At 34.6% G+C, this 25,411-nt stretch overlaps 2 protein-coding genes across 2 annotated transcripts in view; one reads left to right on the forward strand and one right to left on the reverse strand.

Annotated features, from left to right (window-relative positions):
* The window catches only part of LOC132204643 (alpha-2C adrenergic receptor), a 146,311-nt gene that overhangs the window by 74,224 nt on the left and 46,676 nt on the right, over positions 1–25,411 (reverse strand). The window lies entirely within an intron of this gene.
* Positions 1,229–3,099, forward strand: LOC132204379 (brachyurin-like). Its single transcript, XM_059632864.1, has 6 exons — positions 1,229–1,316; positions 1,388–1,448; positions 1,507–1,648; positions 2,066–2,328; positions 2,447–2,604; positions 2,808–3,099. The coding sequence occupies exons 1-6, from the start codon at positions 1,272–1,274 to the stop codon at positions 2,979–2,981; spliced, it is 843 nt and encodes a 280-aa protein (XP_059488847.1). The 5' UTR covers positions 1,229–1,271; the 3' UTR covers positions 2,982–3,099.

Raw genomic sequence — 25,411 nt, forward strand, 5'->3', positions numbered from 1 at the left:
ACATTATTTGCTTATTATCATAATATGAGATTAAAATTTAATTAAACTCTTATCTAGCTTGAATTGAACGCCGAAATAATCTAGTTTAAATTCAATTTTGAGATAAACAAACGGACGTAATCAAATTTCCAATACCCACGAGTGCATGCACTGGTCCTCTCTGTGTCCACAAAAGCCTCACTTTCGATAGGGATCGACGGCCGGATGTAACGAAGTGTATTTTTAATTAAAGCCCGATCTCTCTAACTCTCGCACTCTGCCGGCTCTCGTTACGTTATTTTAATCAGGGCCTGGGTAAATTTGCTCTCATCCGAGAGGAAATTGCGCGGCGCAACCCGCGTGACAGTCGGGCTGCGGAATTCGTCAGGCGGCGGCGGCGGCTTTTGCGTGTGGCATTGTGAGGTAAACAGGCTGCGAGTTCCAGATAAGGGCCTAATAATGCCGCACCTATCAACCCTCGCAGCCTGGATTGCAAACCAAGCTCCTTTGTTTGCTCAGCCGCATTTAGCTGCTGGCACTCGCAGATTTGTATCGGAAGAAAAGCGGCGGCACCTCCGGCCGACCCACAAGCACAATTTTCTCCCAGACCGGCCTTGCTCTCTCATTATTATCACCAAGGAAAGTTTAAATGTATGAAGATATCATTTTTAGTTACAGTGGAAAACTACAAAATTCTTGTATTTACGATAAAAATGAAATAAAGTAAAAAAAGCAATGATTTTATTAAATTTTGTTGCTAATTTTTTTGGTATTGGATCTGTAAAAAAAAATGTTCGTAAATATTTTCATCAAAATGAGCTGCAAGTTTTCAGCAATTAATTTTGATGGAAATTGTACATAGAAAAAAACGTTTTGCTTTTACAAAATTTCATCATCATTTTTTTAAATAAACTATTAACATTTTAAAGATGATTTCTGCTGAAGGCAAATAGTACAGTTTGAAAAAAAGGCAAATAAATTCGCAAAATATAAGGGGATGCAGATCAAATTTTCTTTTTCAAATTTTATCACTTTCAATTACTCTAAATTAACTTAATTTTGAATATTTTATCGATCTGCGTTGTTTTTCTGAAGCTGCACAAATTACGCACATGATATCATTTCATTTCACGTCAGCAACGCAAAACAGACTGTTTACAAACGTCATAATTTCCCTAGATTGAGAAACTTAATCTGAGAAAATTCGTGAATGAGATTAGCTCTGGTGATAACGGCCAGCTTTAAATACCAACACTTCACGCTAATGAGATTAATCAATCAACTTGAGAGAGATGAAGATCATCCTAACAATCTTGGCTCTGGTCGCCTCCACACAGGTGAGAAAGTTTCATCCAGAGAAATTGATATATCAATGAAATTTATGTTACCGAAAAAATAAAAATTCCAGGCTTTGCCTCTGTGGTCAATCCTCAGCCACCGAAACCTGATCAATCCAGTTTTCAAAAAAGGTAAAAATTATGAAATTTAAATTTATCAATTGAATTAACCTTGAGCAAAATGAACCAGCGTTTTACAAAAGTCAACCTTCGGTTCCGACGTCAAGAAGTCATCCGTATCATGTGATGATCTGCATTGACGATGGCGGCCTTTGCAGCGGAATTCTTGTTGCACCGGACAAGGTTCTCACCTCGGCCCAATGTGTCACAGGGTATGAAATTTTAATTCTAATTAAACAATGATATAAGTTTTTTGTTTGGCATAAAATTATATAAATTTGAATGAATGATAAAATTTATGAGTTAACTGAACTTCATGTTGACTAAAATTTGGCTCTAAATTTAAAAATGTGACTTTAAGTAGCTATTTTGATGGAAAATTCAGAATTTTTTTTAATTCCATAAATTTTCTGCTGAAATTTTGGAAGGGTAATTCTGATAATTTGAAATGATTTCCTGCAAATTACAATTTTCACCCCACCTGTTTTGGGTCACGAAAATACTTAAAATTTTCAATTTTTTTTTTAAATCGATTCAAAATTTTTTAACTAACGATATCATCTATTCATCTGTTTAACCCTAATATTAATTTTAGAAAATATGCACTGATATTTTATTTTGTAAAAAAGAGCTTCGACGTTTGAACTGCATTTGGGAAGACTTTACTTGTACGATGATGAACTGAACGATGCTCTAGAAACTACAACCAGCTCCAGAGCGATCATTCACCCTGATTTCACCCGCACCTTTGAAAATGCAGTCCATGACCTTGCCCTCATTTTGCTGGACGCACCTGTTAGCAAAACGCCTGCCGTTCTGCCCAAAAAGTCCGACAATTTCCCACTGGACGAATACAGAAGTGTCTATGTTGTTGGTTACGGACAGGCTGATGGTATTTTTTTTATCAATTTTATTAGTTTTACTTGGAGATATTCAAATTAATTTCCTAATTTGCAAAAGAAAAATTATCAATACTTTTTTTGGCCTTATTAATATTATTTTATTTTTAGCCTCGGAAATAACAGGTATGCAGAGTATGCAACCTTTCCTTTCTGAATCCTACATGGCTTCGTTGCTTCACAACCAGTGCAAAGGAATTCTCGGTACAGCCCTAGACACTCCGGACAGGCATTTCTGCGCCTACGCTCCAGCCATCAGCAGCTGTTATGTATGAAAATTCATATATAATAATTAAATTATTTAATTTTCCAATTGTAGATTAATTTTTGGCTAGATATTTAATTTAAATGCAAATTTCAACTTTAGAATTTAATTGTAGCCAAATTTAATAATTAAATTTTATTTTACTTTGCAATTTCTGTCAAGGAAACCAATTTGTTTTTTCTATTTATTAACTTTAAATATAAATAGGGCGACCCTGGCTCTCCTCTGCTAATGTCCAACACCCAAGGGCAGTTGGCCCTGGCCGGCATCGCCAGTTTCGGTTCCAAAGATTTCTGCGAAACTGGCGCGCCGATTGTTTTCACCAACGTCCGCACCTACATTTCTTGGCTCGAGGCGAACGGCATCCCTATCGAAGACTAATTACTGCAGATTAGATAAACTCATCGATTTAATCTATGGATTATACAGAACAAAGCAATCAAATTAACTCAGATGAACTTTACTCCAATGAGTGTCAAATAAAATCTTTTATAATAATAACAGAAAGGGTTTTTAATTTTCTTTACTTTTCCAATTATTTTCATGACTGATTCTTCCGCTTTTTATGGAGGTGTTCGTTTTTACAGCGTTCGGACGTCATAGCCCATATGTGTGATAAATGAACGTGCCGGGTTATGAAATCGGTTTTCACTCAATCAGCTGCGCGTTTTACGAGTTTTTCGATTTTATTGCGTTGAACTCGGTTTAAATGCCACCGACCAATCGGAGCCGCGGAGAGAAAAACCATAATATCTGCTGACGATCTACGTCAAGTTTCTTAATAGCTTTTATGAATTTTGGAAGAAAAAATACAGACAAAGGAGCTAAAATATCGCAAAATTGTACATATAAAACGGTTTTAATTTTCAAAAAGGTTACAATTAATTTAAGCTTTTCATTATTCCATGTTATGAGCAAAATTGGTTTCTTCAAGGATTAAAACAAAAACTTTTATAAAATCAACATCACTTAATCAATGCCAAAATCTACAGGCTTAATTTTGTGTTTTAAAATGTGTAAATTTAACAAATTTATTTTTTCTGAAAAGCTTTTCATAATATTTATTAACTTTTTTTTTAAATTAGTAGTTTTCATTTATAACTTTGAGTATTTGAATGATATATTTCTAGGCAGAGATCTGCAATAAATAATAAACTTAATTTGTGCCAATACAAATTTTGAGTGTTTTTTTTTTTTTTTAATTTATCATCTTCTGCAACTGTAAATATCGAAAAAAATTAAAATTATTTTAAAGGTACCGCCCACTTTTTTGACCGCAAATAATAAATAATTAATTCACCCTAATACAAGAATATGTTGCAAAGTTTGCATCGAAGCATTTAAACTCACTCGAAAAAACAATCATGCAAAATTCCTATTTCATCGAATTGATTTGTGCGCTTTAATCTGGCTAATAAATCAAACCAATCAATTTGATTAATCAACTTGCTCGTCGCCAAAAGCATGTCATTGAAGTTCATATTATAATTACAGAGCCATTAGGTATAATTGAAGAAGCTTTTTCAATGTTCATCCATCTCGGATGAGTTTTCCTGCTTTCCCTCAGCAACAGAGAACAAAACTCGGGGACGGGAACAAATCACTCTCCTCGCAGTCGATATATCAATTTTCAATTTTGCAGTCTGATAAATAAATTCAATTCCGGCACACACACATTTATTTCGCTCCCTCTCTGTGTATTATTTCGTCGTCTGCCGCAGACAGCGCGCGTCATTTGATCAATTCTTTTTCCGCTCCCGCCGACCGAAAAATGAAACCGGCAAGATTGATATAACCGAGTGTTTTTTTCCCCTTTTTTTATACCACCACATATTCCTGTTCCACATAGATATAATTTCAATAACTCGGGTCCTTTATTGGCACGGAGGGTGTGTGGAAGCCGCGCGGTGCATCTGGCCGCGCGCCAGAACACGGCCTTTGCACTGCTTTCGACAACACTGACACGACCTAATGCTCTAATTGCCCCCACGCCATTTGATGCTAGACAGCCCGCAACACATTTCGCTTCGCCGATCCATTGTCACGCCGCCAGTCCGTCGGCTTATTGGCAAAAAAAGGAAAAAAAGAGCTTGTTAAGGGACGTTTTTCTCTAATCCCTGGGGACGCTGGTAATTAGGAGTGACTTCTCTTGTGTCCGAGGAAATAATGACAAATCCATAATTATTTGGAAATGTGAGTGAATTTGTTGTTTATGAATTAAAGTGGTGGCCCGTGGCTTATAAAAACAGTTTATTCTTTAGAAAGTTTTAATTTTTTTTTAAATTATTTATTGTTGTGTCTTTGTCCAAATTGTTACATCAAATTGTTTACATTCAATTGTCGAAAACAATTTGTTTAAAAAAGGAACTGTTGGACAAAATGGCACCGCCTCTAGCAAGAATAATGAATATTATTAATATCCATAGCAAGAATTTTGCTAAAACTACCGAGTTCAAAATGACACCATCCGCCGCAGTGAGCTTTTTTTGTTAGACATAAAATGTACAATTTAAATTTCAATGTTTATGTGAAAAATTCTTAATGAATATGATTAAAATAAATATTGCAGACTACGATTGGGAACAATAAGAGATTTTTTTCTTAAAAACAGTTGCCAACTATATTTTGATTTTTGATATAAAAAATAATCAATTGTTGATTTTTTTACATCAAAATAGTTTTATTGGATTTTTTAGGGTGAATTTCATTTTAAAATTTGTGATTTTAATGAAAATGGGGGTTTAAAATTTTGTGTTGACTGAAGAAAAATGTTTATAGGATTTTATTTTGGTGAAATATGTGTTATAAGGTGAAAAGGCCAAAAGATTTTTTTTTAACAATCATTCGTAATTTTAAAAATTTTGTAAGTAAGGAACAGTAAGGAATTTTTGTTGATAGTTATCAAAACAGATTTTAAAGTGAAATTATTTATTTCAAAAAATTGGGAATAAATAAGGAAAAAAGGAACAATTTTCTTTTTAAATTGTCTTCTATTATTTATTTGCTTATTAAAATGGTTAAAACTTATATATTTCCCAATTTGAAAATGGAACTTGATTTTAATTTTAAAACAGATTGAAACAGATTTAGTTCATAACTTTGAAGTTTATAAATATTCTCATGAATTCTTTTTGAGTGCATATTTTTCAACTATCAAATTACTGTAATATTTTTGTGATGAAATTTTGCTTTTTTCCCCTCTATTGTCGTCTCACATAATGTTATTGACGCTGCTGAAGACGATCCGGTAAACAAACCATGTAAAAAACATTAGAGAATTTTGGTGCGCAAATGGATTTCGCCAGCACTGCTTTTTATCCGTTCACGCCCGACTAGACGCTGCGCCCGTTTGTTCGTCGCCACGGAGATGCAAAAAGCACTCGCGTCAATCGAAAAACATTATTTCATTTTCTGCAAGTTGAAAGAAAGGCGCAATTCTCCAATAAAGCATCTTCGGCGAGATATATTTATGGGCGTGTTTTTATTTTATTTTTATTCCTTGAAATAGGCCGGAATTTCTCTCTCGCCCGAAACGAGAACGCACAAAGAATCGTTTACGGTATCATATTTCACGACGAGTGCTCCCTTTTTTTTCTCTCCCTACACGTCTGAGAGACAAATTCCACCCTTTTTTTGTATTTTGCAAGGCGGATTCTCTTTCTTTTTCTGTTTCGCGAGAGAGAGACAGAAGCGGTAAACATCGGAGGAGGACTTGACTTTTTCTCTTCGATTGTGCATCGAAAGCTGCTTCCTCGGCGCATTGATTTGCCATTTGTACACATCGTTTGCAGGAAAAGAGCGCCGCGTTATTTGCGCAACAGTTTCGATTTTGGAATGTTTTGCCGAGACGAGACGAAGTGATTTTCCAGCAGCAAACGCACTTACATAACAACTTCAAACAGCAGGCACAGTCACGGAACATTTGACTCGATATTGTGCGTTCGTCTCTATAAAAATGTAACTGACGTGAACCGCCATAGTTTTTTCCCGTTTCGTCGGTCGTCAGATTGAATAAAAAAAATATATATATTTTCGCAAAAAAACAATATAGGAGGAAAAGAAATGAATTTGGTTTATTTTCCTTCTTTTATCAAAGTAAAATTTGAAACTTTTCCTTTTAAATTATAAATTATTAAGTTTTTGGTAGATCCTCAGTCACCTAATCGATCCGCAGTTTATAATAAATGTACGTGATTTTAATTATTTATTTAAAAACCATTTAGTTGTATTTGAACATTATTAAAAGCACGTCAAAAATCTTTATATTAAAAATAACAATTAAATTAAAATCAAAGTGAAACAATTAATAGAAACAATTTGATGTATAAATTTGAGCAAACAATGAGTGTACCTAGGAATTTTAATAGTAATCTTAACATTAATTGTCCTTGGCTTGGTCACATTTGCAACCAATTTGTCAGAAAAGAACTTAATATTGTAAAATAATTTAATAAAGCCCAAAATTTGAGCCATTTATTAGTTAAAAATGAGGCTTTTGAATTCTTCTATTTTGATGAAAAATCACCTATTTATGAAAAAAAGATATTCGTTTTTTTTTCTTTTTATTATTCCTTGCTCTTGAAATAGGGTTGTAGACCGCGATCAAAACTAGAAGAGCAGTTTCGTTTCTTAATTAATTTTTTCTCAACGTTAAATTTACTTCACTTTCTTGAGTTCCAACGTTCTACATTCAAAATCTAATTTAATACCATTTTTAGCTGGGATTTGAAAATTTCATTTTCTTCTTCAGTCTGTCCAATTACAACGTTTTAACAACCTTAATTGATCAATTCTGGAAATAATTAATCTTCGTTAGCGAGCCAACTTTTCAACAAAAGAACATCTTTTCCTTTTCATCCTCCTATCGAATAAACACCTAATGATCTCTATAATTTCCAAAGCGGCGCCTCTCTTTGAAGACGAACGTGTGTGTCTCATCAATGAATCAATCAGCACCGCTAAAAACTAAAAACGCTTTTGCCGAAAGAAAAAGTTTCCCGAGGAGAAGAAAAATACAGCGAGAATTTCACGGTCGGGTCGACGGGAAACTTCTTTTTGGCCCAAGAGAGTGATGGACTCGTGCCCGGAATGAAATTTTCACCAACTGGTCGTCGTTGTTCATAAAACGGCAGCATCGTTGCTTTTTATTATCGACTGCGACACACACAAGATGCGTGTAAGTATTATATCCGCCTTTCTTTTATGTACCCCCGCCGTTTTAAGAGATATGTTTACGAGCACGCATTGTTGCCCGAAATATCGATTGCCTCATTACACGGCCATGTGCGGCGCATTGTCTTCCGAATTTCTGCTAATAGACCTGCTGCTCTTTTACAAGAGGAGAGAGAAGCGCCCCCGTTTTATTTACGACTCTCCCCGCAGGAATTCTCTCGTCTGCATGATAAATTTAATTATAGCCGGCAATTCACGTTACCAAACATTCCGAAAGGCCTCTCCGGCTATATAAAGTACGTGCGGAGAGGATTATAAAAAAAAAGAGACGGGCATTATCTACTTAGCCGACGAGTATCATGTACACCCGATGGTATTTTCGTATACAGAGCGATTATCCTCTTCACTATTGTACGTACCTGAGAGATGAAAATTTTATCAAATTCATCGCACATACCTCCGGGCCAAAATTTTATTACCAAAGCTGCTCAATTATTTCACTGGCTTGATAAAAGAGCAAAGCTTTAAGTAAAATTCAATATTGCAAAATAAAAAAAGTTTATGAGACTAAAAAAAAATTCAAATTTGTTGGAACGAGCTATATTTTTAAGAAGAAAGTATAAATATCAAATTTTATATATAATTCCTTAAAAAAAATGATATTTTTTTAAAATTAAAGCTAAATCTTTGCTTCTAGGTGATGCCGTTTCGTTTCACATTTCTTTATTTCAATATGTAACAAAAGAGAAGTATAAAACAATAATTAAGTTTAACTAAAATATGAAAAATAAAAATTAATACGTATAACGTAGTCATAATTTTTAAGTAAACTAATCATAACATCCTTGATAAAATGATAGTCTCAATAAAAAGTATTGATTTACTATTTTTTTTATAAAAAAAAGATGGTATAATTATAATTAAAAACCTTGAGCTAAATTTAAATAAGAAAATTTTAGAAATTTGGATTGGAAAAATAGACATTTTTGATCAAATTTTTTTTTTTACAAATCTTACATTTAAATGTGATAATAAATCCAGAAGAAACATTTTTAATTAAAATTTGAGATCTTAGAATCGCCTAAGATCACTTTATCAGAGTAAATAGTAGCTCAATTTTAATAAAAATAACTGATTTTGATTTAACTGTTAATAAAAAAAAGGTTCAGCGGATGGGATCTTTTTGATCTCGGAAGTTTTAGCAAATTTCTTACCAGTGGTGGTGCCGTTTTGTCCAAAAATTCCTTTCTTTTCAAATAAATTATTTCCAACAATTGAATGTAAATAATGTGATGTAACAATTTGGACAAATAAACAAAAATAATCAAAAATTCTAACTAAAAATCACTTTTTTTCTCCGTAAATGATTTAATTTTTTTATTTTTACTTTTTACGATCTTCATAGATTCCAACTGTTAGAGAATGTGATTAGTTTATTTACTTTCAAAGCAAACTAAACAAACAAACATCCAAAATGCACGGAATTTGATATGATAATATCCCCGGGGCAAAACACTTGAGAAGGCGGAAGTCAAATTAATCGAGAATTTCCACCCCGGCTACTGACTGAGCGCTTTATTCGGAGCTTAATTAATTATCGTCGACATTAACCCCTGTTTGATGTGTCTGGATAATTAATTATGAGCAAATGAATAAGAGATATTCAAATTTGAAGCCTTGGCAGCATTAAACGATTCGTTCAGCTGAATCGGCGTGTTGTATGCGCCGAGCAGAAAAGGCAGAGGAGGAATCGATATAGGACGAGCTCGGATGAGGTTCTGGCTGCACAAATCGACGCACACCAGCCGAGTGCAAAATGTTTTGAGCAAATGAATCGCATCCGCTTGGCGAGTGGTAATGCAAATTGAGTGCCTGCAGCTAGACATGAGAGTTTCATCACTACACACATGCAAAATTGAATTTTGTGTATGCGAATGTGAATTTCAAAGTGCAGCGTTTAAATTGCATCAACTTCAACTTGCATAGAGAGCACATTGAAATTATGTCAATTTTTAGACAAATTCCAAACAAATATTATGGTGAATTATTATTTTCAATTGTCTTATCTAATGATTTTTATAAACAAATTTTAATTATTTTTGTTTAATTTCAAAAAGGAGGATCTCCCGTTAAAAAATTCATTAATAGCAGATTTTATTTCCAAAAGGAAGTAAAAAAATTAACAAATGTTTGATTTGAAAATTTGTACCCTCAAAATTAGGCCCAAATTAGATAAAAATATCACCATATTTATTATTTTTATTCATTTTTCTGGAAGATATTGCTGTGATAATATTTTGTACTGCCATTTTCTAAAGATACAAAATTCAATGAATCTTTTTATCGGAATTTTTATCGTCTTCTATAATAATAAACTCCCGGCTTTATCTCCTTCCATATCTTTTTCCCTCCCCCATTCATTAATTGCAAGGCTTTTCCTTTCCGTCAAAGAGCCTCCGTCAAGCTTCTTTTACTCCGGTAATATATTTTTTCCTCAGAGAAGTATGATTGAAGAGAAATAATATCCTCGCATTTTGTCGCAAACTGACCTATATAAATTTCCAAGTACTGCGGCACGTTTTCCCGGCAAAGCAGAAAATAATAAACCTTCTGCTTTTGTGTAAATTTATATAATTAAGAACGTTGAGTATGTTCAATAAAGAGCGACTAGCTTTTTATTGAATTTCGCAGGTGCGTTCGGGGATAATCTCGGTCGGTGCGGTGAACGCACTAAGAGCTCTCGGTCCATCAGCTTTATGAATATTGAATATGGAAAAATGAGGCCAGGGTGCGCTTGAATGGAGCGAAATAAAAGCGAGCCAGGCTGAAAAGGGAGAATGATATGTGAACGACCCGGGAAATAAAAGCCAGCGCCGCTCGGCTTTAGTGAAAAATATGTGTATTTGCAAGCAGCTGCATAAGGAGCTGCTGCACGCTTTGTTTCGCATTTTATGGAGCGGATTCTGAGCGCGGCGCGGTGCAGTATTCATGCAAATCTTGGTTTTTACTGCATGCTCGGTGTAAAATGTTGTAATGAATAAAAGTAGTATATGGTTTGTTTACGACCGGGCGCATAATCTGAGAAATTCATAAAGTCTGCTGCATTGTGCTTCATTAGCATTGTTTATAAAAATATGAAAAATTTCATTGCGTACTTAAAAATTACTATTATTATTTCATTATTTACTTATTTAAACCTTTCGCGCGAACTTATAAAATAATTTGTGAATCTTATTGTTAATATAAATATAAATAAAGAATTTTTCAAAATTTGACATACAACAATGGAATCTAACTTTCATAGTTGCATGAGACCCTCCAAGGTCTACCGCCAATCTCTGGCCGCAAAAATAGTCCTGAGCAGAAATTTAAAACTTCTTTTTTTATTAAAATACGCAAACTTCTGGTTGAAAGTTTCAAATCTATTGAAGCGAAAAACTGGAAAGTCAAACTTTAATCCAGAGCGGGTTGCAAAATATTCATTTCCAAATTAAGGAGAATTGAAATAAAAAATGGCCATCAAATGCGACCAGGTTTTGCGTGTATGAATGGCTAGGAAGGGATTTGGTGGTGTTGAAATTAGGGTGGTTGCTAAGCGTCACCACAGCCCTCCCTCCCCGCATGTCACTCCCGCATGCTGGATGACCTGAGGGTGGAGGCCGCGCGTCTCCTGCCCAATGCTCAAGAAGACTCAAGACTCAAGACGCCGAGCATTGGGCAGGAGACGCGCTGCCGAAGCTCCCAGGTTCCTCCCGAACCGTGGCGCGGACACGACCAGCCTTTTGCACTTTTCTTAGATTTGCAATTTAAAATTTAATTATCTTAATAAATAAATGAAGAATTTTTTAGAAACTAATTATTCATACATTAAAGAAAGAAAAAAACGTGAACAGTTAAAAGTTATGAAAGTTTTAGCACGACTTTTTGCACGTGGTAGATCTTTAGAGCTCTCAAAAGGACCGCAGATGAAAGAGAGAAATTGTATTTTTAATCATTCTTGATCTAGGTCTCGTTGCTGAGAAGCGAATTAAGTGAGATTGTTGTTGTTAAATTTATACGTGTGGGATGTACAAAATGTAAAAGCGACTTTTTCGAGTGAGCCAGCAAAGCTCAAGTTCAAATGAGAAGAAATAAGCCGTCTAAAAAGTAAAAATGCTAAAAGCAGCAGAGACGCGGAAAAGCTGCTGCCGGCGCGATAATGAACACAGGCGCCGCTTTTAATAATGCAAGGAAAGCAGAAGAAGAAGAAGCAGCGCCTGTCGGAGCGGCAGAAGCAGCTCGGAATTAAAAAATAAAATGGCAAAATATTCACCTTTTCCGCTCACGCTCGGGTGAGCTTAACTCAAACCGAAATTTCTCTCCTCGTTTGCATAAAAGCTCTTTCTTTTTGTCACACATGATAAAAATATCCGAGTGAAAGGAAAATAAATCAATGGCAAGTAAAGTGCATCCAATCTGTGCAGTCGCCGGGAAAAGTAGTGCGCTCTGTCATTCTGCTATTGGCATATTGAAGATGGATGGATCTTTCTCTCTGTCTTCCCTGCGGCGGAAGAGACATGCACGGGAGGCAATCAGGTCACGGGTGGGTAATACGCAGCCAGCACTTTCCTTAATGCTCTCCGATAAAACAATTTATTCTGCATCTTTCTACCACGTTCTTTGCCAAAGTCAATTTTGAGAGTGCGAAGAATTGTGCAGGAATATGGTTGAAATTGCTGGTTTTAACACTTAGAAAGAGAAGAAAAAGTGATTGAATATAAAAATAAGAGCATATGAAATGAATTCAAGATTTTGACTATTATTGGTGTCAGATCAAATTTGTGACCCACAAACAACTTAAATGAGTTTTCCAAAATCCAAATCGATGATAAATTAATCAGAGATCAATTATTTTACCTACAAACTAAAAGTTCAAGGGTGGGTCCGAATATAAGAGAAGCGATTCTCGAAACGATTCTCGGTAAAATATTCCGGAGAAACGATTCTCGCGCAAAGATTCTCCAGGAGCGTTTCTACCTTTAACATTAAACTAAAGAATCGTTTCTTGGGAATCCTTGTGCGAGAATCGTTTCAAGAATCTTATCTCTGATATTCAGACCCACCCATTAAATCAAATTTTTTGACCTGCTCACACGAGTAAAAGATTAAAGACCCTATCCATCGTATTGAGTCTTGATTGACTTATAAAACTCTTAAATAATAATTTAATCTTATAACTTTCTGAGAGTTTAAACTTTAATGGATTAGAAGAAAGATTCTTTATTCTAAATTTGCATTTTTGTTTTATTCCGATTCCAATATAAAAATCTCTAAAAACTATTCGCTGGAAATTCTCATACCTGCGCATCGGGAAGAAAGTTTTTTCATTTTCCGTCTCTCTCGGCTTTTTTTTGCACTCACCTGGAACAAACGTATAAGAAGATTAAATTAGATAAGAGAAAAAGGCAGTGTGTCGCATTTCGCAGATGTCACGTGCAAAGTTTCGCGACAAATTTGAGCCTCTCTGGCATTCTCATCGGGGCGCAGATGTGCACTTGCATCATTAGGGCGCGATTTGTGCTGCTCTCGCTGATAAATTGCCTCGAATCTGGCGTGTGCGGTCTCGCGGCTCTCTCAAACTTTCTTCTTCGCCCGAGAGTCAAAGAGGGAAAGCAATTCGCCCGGCCGCCGCACCTCTTATCTCGCTCTCAGTGACAAAAGATTGAGCTCTGTCTCTGCGCCAAAGGAAAGTTTCAATCCCCTGCTTAACTCCACTTCTTGCGCCGCATTTTAATATTTGGCCGCGCCGAGAAAAGGCAAACTTTTCATCTCATTGTTTCCAATTGTTTTCTTTCCTTTAAGCAACGCAATCCCGAAAGGAAAAAGGGGAAAACCGGGGCTGTTTGCTTAATGAAATTGCTTTTTTCTTTCTTTCGAATCGCAGCGATTTTCGAGCTGATAGAAGAAGAAGAAGCAGATCGGCTTACGAATGACTGCAAAAGGGGTAAATCTGATCTCCCTGCGAACCCATTGGCTTTTTGATGGAGTTGGAAAATTGATATGCCCTTTATTTTTTGATCAGAACAGAATTTCTGATGGTAATGTAAGAGGCAATTTTCCAAAATAATGAGGCTTGTTTGAAACTCCTCCACATAGAGGGCAAATTTGAATGAATATTCAAGGGTAAGAAGTACTCATTTTCCCTCAAGTATAGAGTGACATCTTTTTCAATTTTTTTCTAACGTTGAGAAAGATCAGACTTTAAGTTGGAAAAAATTTAACTTGAACTGAAATAGGCTAGTGATCCACAAATTTTATTTTATTTTCTTTCACAGTTAAAGATTTACAAAGACAAAAAGAATCCATTTTTTCACAAATACTTTGTATTCAATTTTTTAATGTTTGATTTCGTTTTAAAGAGATTTGTTTAACTTTAATGTTCATGTTTCTATTTAAAATTGAATATTTAAAAAAATCAAAATCTAACATAAATATGAAGAAATTTAAAAATAAATAAAAACGATCATTTTTAATTTGAAAAGTTAGCTTGAATTTTGAAGTATATTTAACAGCTCATTGATAACTCAATTGGTGAACATTAAGATAAAAATTTATTAAATTATTAACAACAATATCTAAATTCAAGTTTAAAAGCAAATATTTTTACGTTTTTAGGCTTTTCCTTCCTAAACTGTTTAAAATAATATTTCTTTTTCAACCTAAATTTAAACAACTATCAGAAAGAAATAACAAGTTTCTTTTCTGCTTACTTGAATCAAAGTTTAATTTTGATTTGAGACTTTCTCCTCACAAAAGAAAAACACTTTTCGCTTTTTTACCATTAAGGTGAAATCCCGGTTGCGAGAAAACTTTGCCGCTTTTGTCGGCGGCGGCTTCATGAATTATAGATGGTGCCTCGTCGCGGAAAAGACAACAGTGTGTGTGTCCTGAGAGCCTTTCGCTAGAAGCGCGTGCAGGACCAGCCCGCGATCTTGAGCACGCCAGAAAAGCAGCCGCCTTAAAGGTGGTGTGTGTGTGTTCCTTTCATATATTCAAGCAGCTCTGCTGTCTCGTCTCGATGTTGGTAAGAAAAGACGGAACCAAAGAAAGGACGAGCCGCTGCAGATTTATTGTCTCATCATCATCAACAAGAACCTTGGCTGCGGTGCACAGGGCTATTCGCAAAAGAATTATCATTCAATTCTTTTCTCTTCACATAATGATGATGATCGTGTGGAAGTAAAAAATTGTGGAAAATTCTAGGCTGCTTCCAAGTATCTCAAAAATATAAATACAAATCACGGAATTCAAATAAGGTTGCAGCAGATTGTAATAATAAAATTATAATTTTTTTTAAGAATCTCAGACTTTTAGGAATTTAAAGCTGTCAGGAGAATTTAAATTGCCCAGTCGGTTCAAAAGCTATGAAAAAAGCAGAAAAAAGGTTTAAAAATTGTATTTTTTTTTTCATTTATTCCAGAGTCCTGCAGCAAAAAAATTGATATAATTTTCATATTCCAAGTATAAAAATATGGTTCAAAATCTTTGCTGGATTGATGTGGTGCTTTTTTGTCTTATATTTCCATTCTGAAAATTGTTTTTCTTTCAATAACGTAAATTTGTTTACAATTTGTTAAAATAAGCAAAATAATGATAATATGAAGCTTTTTGTATCTATTTTGGTCCTTATAATATATCTGATGTCAGTGATCTCACGAGACAAAGCTTAAAATGGTTTCAAATTAAATGGCGGGACAATTTTGTTACTCTCATTTTAATAATCTGATAAAAAGAAAACTATTTGACTGAAGCGTTCTTATTTAAAAAAAAAAATTTAATTTATAATATCCAAAAATCTTAAACAAAAATGTTGTTATTGTTGGACAAAATAATTAAATTTAATTATAAATTTTAAGCAACATTGTTTTTTTTAAAACAAAATTGCTGTTGAAACAATTGACATTTTAATTTTAGAATTTTTTAAAGTTACTTCTAAAAAGTTAAAAGTAATAAATAATTTGACTAAATAATTTTGTTGATAATTTAAAACTTCAAATTTGAACTTTTTAGGAATTAGTAAAAAAATAATAATAATAATAATGCGGCGGCGGACGGGGTCTTTTTGATCTCGGAAGTTTTAGCAAAATTCTTGCTAGTGGTGGTGCCGTTTTGTCAACAATTCCTTTCTCTTCACATAAATTGTTTTTAACAATTGAATGTTAACAATATTTGGACAATTTGGACAAATTAACAATAATAATAATTAGTAATAATCAAATTGAAGATTTCAATAATAAAAAAATTACTCAAAATCACAGATGAATTGAAAAAGTTCCAGAATTGAAACCACCGGAACATCAATAATTCCAATTTTGAACCTTTGAAACATGAAAATCATGCAAATTAGCCGTTTTTGCAAATTTGAGAGCCCCGAGAGCAGCCTATGGGCGCCCATTTTAATCCCGGTGAGTGAGTGAACGGTGTGGAACAATGGAGCGGCCCAACAAGCGCAGCGTGACAATGCCGGTCCCGCCGGTGGTGCTCGCACACAACACACGAGCGCTATTTATTTGTGCTTTTGTAGGTTTTGTCTTTCTCTCTCTAGCACTACTGCGCCCCGATTGTTGTACGCAACTGTGTACCCAACCGCTCTCGTGGTCTCGCGACGCACAACAGGTGCGTTCAATCAAAACTGCGCTGTTTGCGCAGAGGATGAGGCAAAAACGGCGCCACTCTCGCCAAATGCGAACAATGAGAGAGACTTATTTAAGCGATGCAAATAACTCTCGACAAAACACAGAAATAAACGCGCACAAAAGAGCATTTTGAGCTCTTTTCGACATCTGGATAAATTTTTAAAACAATAAAGTGCAAGGGAAAGGAAAAAATTGGAAATCATATTACTTATCCTATTGGCAAAAAAATCTACTAAACAAAGAGAGCAAATATATAATTTGCTTTTTTTAAATTTAAAATTGAGGTTTTAAATTTAACTAGAAACACTCCATTTTTGCAACTATTAATAAATTTTCACACCGCTAATCATCTATTTTAAAATTGGAAATGACGAAGAGATCGGGGCTTTTCCTCGTAGAGAGAAAATTGGTTTTGTTAATAAACAAATGGCTTTACCAGTTTTAGTCACGGTTTTGTGAGCAAGAAAAATACAAAAAAATATCCGCAAAATTAAAAAAAAAACACACACATACAATCACACATTTAAACGTTACAAATACATACAAATGTGGTGTTTTTTTTCCTGATTTTTTTGTATTTTTCTTGCTCATGAAATTGTGACCGAAACTGGTAGAGCCATTTGTTTTTTAATAAAAACTATTTTCGAAAAGCCCAATCCCTTCATTTCCATGATCATCTCTTCAAGTGTCAATTTCTTCAAACATAAAACATAATCTTTTTAAATTATTTAGAAAAATTTCCCCTGAAATTAATTTCTTCTATGAAAATGACCTATTTCACCTAAAAAAGGTTAAAAAAATTCACACGCACAACGCCAAACCAATTTAGATTTTTCCAACGCCAGTATTATTTTTTTATTTTGCGTCTGGTATCAAATAACTTGGGATATTGAAAAGATAAAATCATTCAAAGAACCAACGTTATTGAATTACAAAACGTGATCTTTCATTTTTCCACGAAAGGAAAATTCATAAAAAGCGAAAAATTCAAGTTGAATGTCTTTCAAAAATATGAAATTGATATAGTTATAAAAGTCTAAGGAATGCCAATAAGCACCAAAAATATATATTATTTAGAATAAATTTTGACAGATTTCTCGGAAAATACAATTTAATCCTGTTTCGTAGAACGCCGAAATTTTAATAACGGAAACTGTCGATACGGAAGAAAAGACGCGAGCAGCAGCAAAGGACAATTCCATCTCTGTCATGTCGTAAAAAGGCAAAGCACGCGCATTTTGAGTGGAAGAGGAAGCATAAAAAAAATTAATCTCGGAGGCAACAATAACAACAATCAGAAATTCCATTTGCGGAAGAGACTTGTTCTTCTTTGTGGAAAGGAAAAAACTGTTACATGCTGAATCACGTCCGCCGTTTGAAAAACCAAAAGCGCAAATTCCGCACGAATTGCAGCCGTTCTCATTTGCCACAAAAACAAACAACCCTCTCGGCAGGGCGAGCGTCAATTCCGACCGAGCCACACACAAAGCACGTGACCCTCGCGGTTAATGATGAATTATGGTGCGAGAGTTAATTCTCGGATTTCGCTGACCCAGTTTACTTATTTTTTCTCTCTCTCGTTGTCGTGAATGCAGACAATTTCTCGGTGCACGTCCTGCCGGGGAATGAATGGCTTTGTGCCGGCGAGAGAAAAGGGCCGGCCGGATCACCCTTCGGAATCTTAAGCAAGTCGCTGTAATGCGCGCGCGAAACACAATTTATTTCTTGTCAAGAGTGGCTACGTGTGCATCGCATGCGACGACGTCGTATCAAGAAAAGCAGGGCCTCCTTTGCAAAGAGAAGAATGAGCGAGAATCCTCTCGAGAGCAGAGTGCCGAGTCGAAAATGGAAATAAACACATAAGAGGCAAGAAAACGAGACTCTTGAGAATAATCTGTTGCACTTTGAAAGGGCAGCACAGGAAATTACGATGCTCTTCCATTGTCCGTGCATTCAATAGTCTTGATTGCATTTACATACATAAGAATCGATAATGTAAAATTTTTCTCCTTTTAGAGTATTTTTTTTTTTAATTCGAAGATAAAGAGAACGGGTTTAAGTTTAAATTCATACTTTAAAACAGCCTTTGGCAATGGATTTTTGAGAATTCTCAATTATATGAGTAAGAAAACGCATTTGGTCTCATTTTATTATTGTTTGTTTTGTTTATTTGTCCATATATTGTTAAATCCTCCATCAGTGTTTTTCCAAAAACTGCAGAATTTGGTCACTTGTGGCGCTGCGATCGCTGATTTTTAATTTTCTGCATAGGTTGTTCGCGCGAATCACTCGTATTTCTTTTGATTGCGACGCAACGGTTTGGAATTTTTACATACTGTTTTCACAGGATATACTCGAAATTTAGCAATCCTTCAGAATAAAGATCAATTCAAATGACCCAAGTGGGTCTTTATGAGAATTTTCTTCTTCAAATGGATTTTACATGTGAGAGGCTTTCTCTAACTGAAAAATGTAGCATTTAAAAAATATATTTAAATCAAAAGTTTTAAAACAACTATTTAAATTTGTAATTTGAGCCAATTTCCACTTTTAATAATAATTTTATTTCATTTTAGTATAAAGTATAGTTAAATGTGGGATTTAATCAGTTCCGAATTTAGTTTAAATTTAATTTTAACTGCTGTTCAATTTTTTTGGATCAAATTGTTTAAAAAATCTAAATTTATTGATTAAACTTGTAAAAAAGGAAAATATTTAATAATTTTCTTCTCCATCAATTTGTCTAACAAAATCAGAACTGCTTAAAAGCAATAAATGAAAGATTATCAATTTATTTTTAATTTAATTCCTCTAATTAATCTAATATGTAAATGTTTATCTTCCAACATTTGTCTTTCTTTCAGTCTAAAATTGTTGTACCAATTTCGGCAAATAAATAGGAAAAATAATTATCACACGAAGAGGTGAAATTAATTAAAAGATCTCCCTGTGTTGTTGCATCACATTCAATTCCAGCAAATTAGCGGAAGTTGGAGAATGTCTCGTTTTTCCTATTTATATTTTCTCTCTATACTTGTAAACGTGGAATGTAATGAAATAACTGCTGAGCAGAAGGAAGTGTTGAAGATTGTCAATTAAGTTCTCGCATCAGAGGAGGTGTCTCTCGGATAGCAAACATAATTAATTTCAACCTCGCCTTTTGAAGTCGCAAAATTAGCACTCACTTAGCATTCCGAGTAATTAAAGGCAGCTTCTCGGATAAAAACGAAATTAAGGTCGAGACTCGAGACTGGAAAATGCATCCGAAACAAAAAATTCGTATCGAGTTGGGAAGCAGAAAAGCGCTCCGAGCGGAACAGCGAGTTTTATCAAACAACCTGGCAAGACTTGGCTTTTCCTCCGTCTGTGTTGAGAGCAGACAGACATGCACAAGTATGTGTATCTCTCACAGGGGTATTCCTCCCATGCATGTATATCTATCGTCACTACTAAACTCCCGCCTAGGGCCACAGAGTGCTAAAAGCAGCAGCCGACAGATCCGTGAGTTACACAACTCGGGATTATTGTCAGCCGGAAAGTTATTATTGAAAGAACGGTAGAGAGAGACGGGAGTGCGGTTTGGCGCGCAAACAAAAGCATTATACGCAACTTTCCGAAACTTGTCGCAGAAAGCAAAAAAAGAAAACGCAAGAGAATGGATGAGTTGTTGGAGGAGAATGGTACAATGTGAACATTACTCACGATAAAAAGAATCAAAAGGTGAAAGAAAACAATTGTATCATCATTTTTCTAGTAAAAAATAAGTTTCTAGATCGATTGGGAGGATCAAAGTTTTCTTTACTTTAATTTTTTTAATATTTTTGCCGAATTCTAGCTTTATTTATGCAACAATATATTTCAATTTTTAAAATATTTGCTTTTTTTAAGAAACGAAAGCCAGATTTAGCAAAATCTTTGCCCCAACAATTCAAATTTTCCATTCCAGGAATTGCATTATTGATTGAAATGTAATTTTTTTTTCGTATCAATTTATTTGCGCCAATATTAAACAACAATGAGAGCAAATTTTATTAAAAATTCATCTTCGTGTCACGCAGGTTGCATACCTCCTTCTGAAAGTCAAAATTTTTATCAGTTTTGAGGACGGTGCAGCTTTTGACAGCTCAGAGAGACTCATTTCGCCGTATCTCATCGCCAGTGCAGAAAAACAAATCACACGCTTCGCAGAACGGATGAGAAAATATCAATCAGAGCGGCGACTGAACAATGGGCGAGAGTTAGAGCAACGTTGCGGAGCGTCAGGGGGATACACGATTGCGTTGCAGAATATTATTCACGGTGCGCTCGGCAAAAACAAGGCTTTGATAAAATAGCACAAGGATTGAAATGAGATATGGCGGAAAACTAGAATGGTGAAAAATAGAAACAGTTTTTTCATCGCGATGATAGATAGATAGATAAAAATAGTTTGTGATCATAATTCTAGCTTTTTTTAAATTAATAACAAAAAGGTATTTGTTGCATGGAAACCAATTTTCTTACATAATTGCCAATTGAGCATTTTCATAATTATTTGATCATAAAATTGGGATAAATATTTTTATTCAAAATATGATGCTTGTTTGTCCAAATTGTGAGACTAAAATCGTGAACTGCAAGAAAAACAATTAATTATTTGTTACAAAATCTCCCTAAAACAATTGGAAGTAAATTATGGTGACCTTTATTTGATAATTAATTATAATTTATCAGTAAGTCTTTATTAAAAACTAGTTTGAGGTTTGAGAAATTTAATAAATAAAATTATGATTTCGTGGTCAAATGTAGTAAAAATTATATAAAACTTGAATTTGCATTTTCAAAATGATTTTACTTTTTTTCTAACAATCGAATAATTAATTCAAAAAAACTTATTATTTTTCCCTTCAATAACGGTACGTTGCACATTGTCATCTACCTTTTGTTAATTCAAATTTACAGTTGGAATTACAATCGATTGTGTGAGCAACAAAACACAGTTATTGGCCGACCGGATCACTGTCCCCGACTGCACATGATTTCCTATACACACAGCCTTGGTGCAAATATATCAATTAAGCGGCCTGTTCACCTGCTGATTGATAGCCAGACTGCAATAGTCACTTGTCACCCGCATTGCATTTACTCCCCGGCGACGAGAAATTATGACAGAGGATAATAACCTTGTTCTCCGCCGTAAATATTCACCGACTGCCGCGATTATTGCTCGATATCCGAATAAAGGAATTGCCAGCTGTCGGTGATAAGCTTTTATTATATTCGCCGCTCCCATTGTTGCAAACGTGGATGTGGTGAATTTCAAATTCACCATTCAATGAAAATAAAAAACCAAAATGTTACGGTTTGTGCGAGTTGGAAATTTGCTTTTTTACCGCAAACGTGTGCCGATTTACAGTGAAAATTGGAGCACCAGCTGCCGATGGGTGAAAAAAAAGTAAATAAAACAGGAAAATAATAGTTTTATTTTTTCAACGGCGAAATGATTTTATCGGGTATTTGAATGTGAGGAAATTTAGCGGAAAGTAAACTCGAACCTGTATATAAGCAAATAAACGTTTTAGGTCTCCAGGGTATCAATTTTAAAAGCGTTAATTAAATGTCAAATGAAAATAGTAAAGAACTAATTCGATAAATTAATTAAAATAATTAATATTAAAGCATATTTCTAATAATTCCCTTCAAATTAATTTATTTAATAATTTGCATTTGAAGAAAAAATTGCAAAAATTTATTTTTCATTTTACAAATATATTCCGAGTGTTTAGAATTTTGATAATCAAAAAAGTGCTCTCTTCTCAACTGAAGAGCCGAATTCGCTTCTGGGACGAAGTACAGCCTGCCATTTTGGTAGGCTCTCCTCGTCCTTCCAATTCCATTGGGGGGCCAGATAATGACCGACGCGCTGTGCTAAATTGCTCGTGCAATCCATCATCAAATGTGATCTGCCTTGCACACACCGCAGCCGGACAATGCGTCCTGATGACGAGAGAGTGCGGCCGACCTGCTCCGAGCAATCATTTTTGCCCTGATTGGGCCGACAGGGCATCCATTTTCGCGCATTACTGTCGCGCTGCTTGACGCCCCAAACACGGACGTGTTGCGACCGAGTCCGAAATTGCAAGTTTGGTGTGACACTCAGGGGTAGATAAAGCAGAGAAGAGCAGGATAATATGCTGAAATTGAATTTAATATGAGGATGAGGCAAATTAAGTTATCGAATTCAGAATTCATCTGCTCAAATTATTTATTAAAAATTAAATTAATTTCAAAAGTGAGGAAAATTACAAGATCAATAATAATAACAATAAAAAAAACATTAAAAAAAAAATAATAATAAATAAATTTAGAAAAATATGAGTGACAAGATTTCATGAAATTATATAAAACAAACCAAAAAGGTTCATAAGTAAAATAATGTTATTAAATTTTTTAAATTAATAAAATCGATCAGAATTATGTATTTTCAAATTAATCCAAAATAAACTTTAAAAATTCACTATTATTTGTTTGTTGCCTGTTTTGTAAGAATTCTTCCACACTTTAGATAAAAATTTTAGATGATTTATTTAAAAAAATCACTCTTTTTATAATTTAAGAATAATTAAAAAATTATCTAATCATTTTTATATTATTTTTTAATTGTTTAAAAGAATTTTCGTCAACAAATATGAAATAAAAATATCTTCTGAAAGTGATCGAATTGATCGCTTTCCTTCTTCAATAAAAAACATCGCAAACGAAATTCCAAACCGCGTGCGCAAATCGAGTTTGCCTCTCCCTTACATCGGTTCTTGGCGAAAAAAGAGAAGAAAAAATGAAAAGCCATCAACCCCAGAGTTCGATAAGAAAGCAATTGGATTCCGGCTTTTTTTTCTTGTTCTCTATCAATCCGCGCGATCGGGCCGAGAGCAATCGGCCGGCAGATTCCTCGGGTGTGTTGTTAAAAGTTTGACAAATCACGCAACCGCAGATGCACTACATACAAACCCAACAGCAACGCGTGTTTCATTCATTATATTGTGCATCTGGGAATCGGTTATATTTCTGCTCGCCGACCCTGAACGAGCCCCAGAGAGTTGCGCGCTCTCGGCCCCGATCATTTCCAAACGTGCACGCTCGGATGCCCGACAAAAGCAACGAACGCGCCCTCTCGCTTAATTATTTAAATCGAAGCCGCTTTCCACATCGCGTTTCATCGCCAACAAACACACAGCAACAGAGCCGAGAGCGAAAGACAATAGAGGGTTGCATGCGCCGTGCACAGTAGTGCTTGATCAACCCTTTAATTAATTGCCCCGGATAATCAATTGCTGCACATTGTGAGAGAGAGAGAGAGAGAGAGAGAGAGAGAGAGAGGGAATTATTTTAATTAAGCTCCACAACTTCATTCATAGGAAATTGTAATTAGTCCCAGTGAATTAGTTATGAAGCGATTAATAAGTTCGTTTAATTAACAAAATTAATGTCAATAAATGTAGCCTCGAAATTTTTTAAACTTAAAATTACAGTTTATAAGAAAACAATTAAGTTATTTGTTTGTTGTTTATTTCTTTCCATTAGTCATTTATAAAATCCAATAGTTAAAAACTTATTTTTGGTTTTATATTATATTTTAATTAAAAAATAATTCATTAATCAACAAAAAATAAAAATTAAATAATTATACTTTAAATAAGAGAAAAAATGAAAGTTTTAAAAAGAGACTCTTTTAAAATAAGTTTTTTTTTACTTTTTCAACAAACAATAAGAGAATCTTAAAAGGAGTATCAAAATTTCTAATAAATTCCTCCAAAAATAAATAATTTATGCACCGTTATCATAATTATTAAATTATAAATGTTCAAAGAATGCAATAAATTCTCCGGTCCTTTATCTCGTGCATATTTACTGTGTCTGCTTTTAGGTTGAAACAACACATTTCAATGCAAACAAAGTGTAATTAAACATTTCTCCAAAAAGCGAATCGAGTTTGCCCCAGGAAATTCCATTTTCGCAGCGCTTAAAAAATGTCAAGAATTTTGATTAACTTCTCTCGTCGGGCGAAGTGGAATTTTGTTTCCAGCGCTCTTCACGTGTGTTATATTATTATATATAGATCGTTCATTTTCCGAGAGGATGGAGTGTGAAAAAATTCCACGCGTGAAAACGAGTGCAAAATAAAATGTACATAAGAGAGAGGTGTGTGCAGCTCGGCGTGCTATTTTCGCAGAGCATCCCCTCGGAGCAGCTTCTCCCCGGCAAATGATGATAAAATATGAAATCGATCGGCAGACAAACTCGCGTATATTTTTGCATTGTACCATCAGCCAGCCCGCCGGGGGATGCAGAATTTCCGAATTTTCGTTACCATAGCTACATCAAAAGCGGCGGAATGAGAGAGAGCTTTTGTGATATCACAAAACAAATTTGCACGTTATTTATTCAAAATTATTCAAGGTGTTGCATAAACATGCATTTGAAATTTTTCCAGGAAAATCATTGCAAGGGTTTCTTGAACAGTGCTTTATATTTCATTTTATATTTCAGATATGAAATTATTTAAAACTTTGAAAATTAGAATAAAAATTAAGTCTAGCGAGAGACTTTAAACAAAGTAAACTTCCTTGTGGATTTTGTTAATGGCATCTCGGTAAATTTTAATTGCAGCGCCTCTTAATTATAAACACGCGTCCCTAATAAATGAAGGCCGGAAGCGTCGACGAGAAATATATATCCCATTAAGCAGGTCGCGGCTGTTTTATTTTCCTTTGCACGTGGCTAAGGAAGACATTAAGAAATTTATACTCACAAGCGCCGCGGGCGTGGAATTGGGGAAAGGTTCAATTTAAATGCTTCCTTGCTTACTTTCGCGGTTTTGGGAGGAAGAACAGGAAATTAAAAAGAGCTAGTCAGGAGCAGAATTTTGGTGCACTGTTTTAATCCAAATGAAAATTGCATGCCCCACTTAAAATTCACAGTTAAAAC

Source organism: Neocloeon triangulifer, unplaced genomic scaffold, assembly GCF_031216515.1.
Source record: "Neocloeon triangulifer isolate White Clay Creek 2 clone unplaced genomic scaffold, ASM3121651v1 ptg000022l, whole genome shotgun sequence".
Classification (NCBI taxonomy): Eukaryota; Metazoa; Arthropoda; class Insecta; order Ephemeroptera; family Baetidae; genus Neocloeon; species Neocloeon triangulifer.

Excerpts from the sequence above, each read along its gene's own strand:
- LOC132204379 (XM_059632864.1), top strand. The coding sequence starts at position 1,272 with ATGAAGATCATCCTAACAATCTTGGCTCTGGTCGCCTCCACACAG. Across the intron at positions 1,449-1,506 it reads CAATCCAGTTTTCAAAAAAG|CGTTTTACAAAAGTCAACCT; the intron begins GTAAAAATTATG and ends AAAATGAACCAG. Across the intron at positions 1,649-2,065 it reads TCGGCCCAATGTGTCACAGG|AGCTTCGACGTTTGAACTGC; the intron begins GTATGAAATTTT and ends TTTGTAAAAAAG.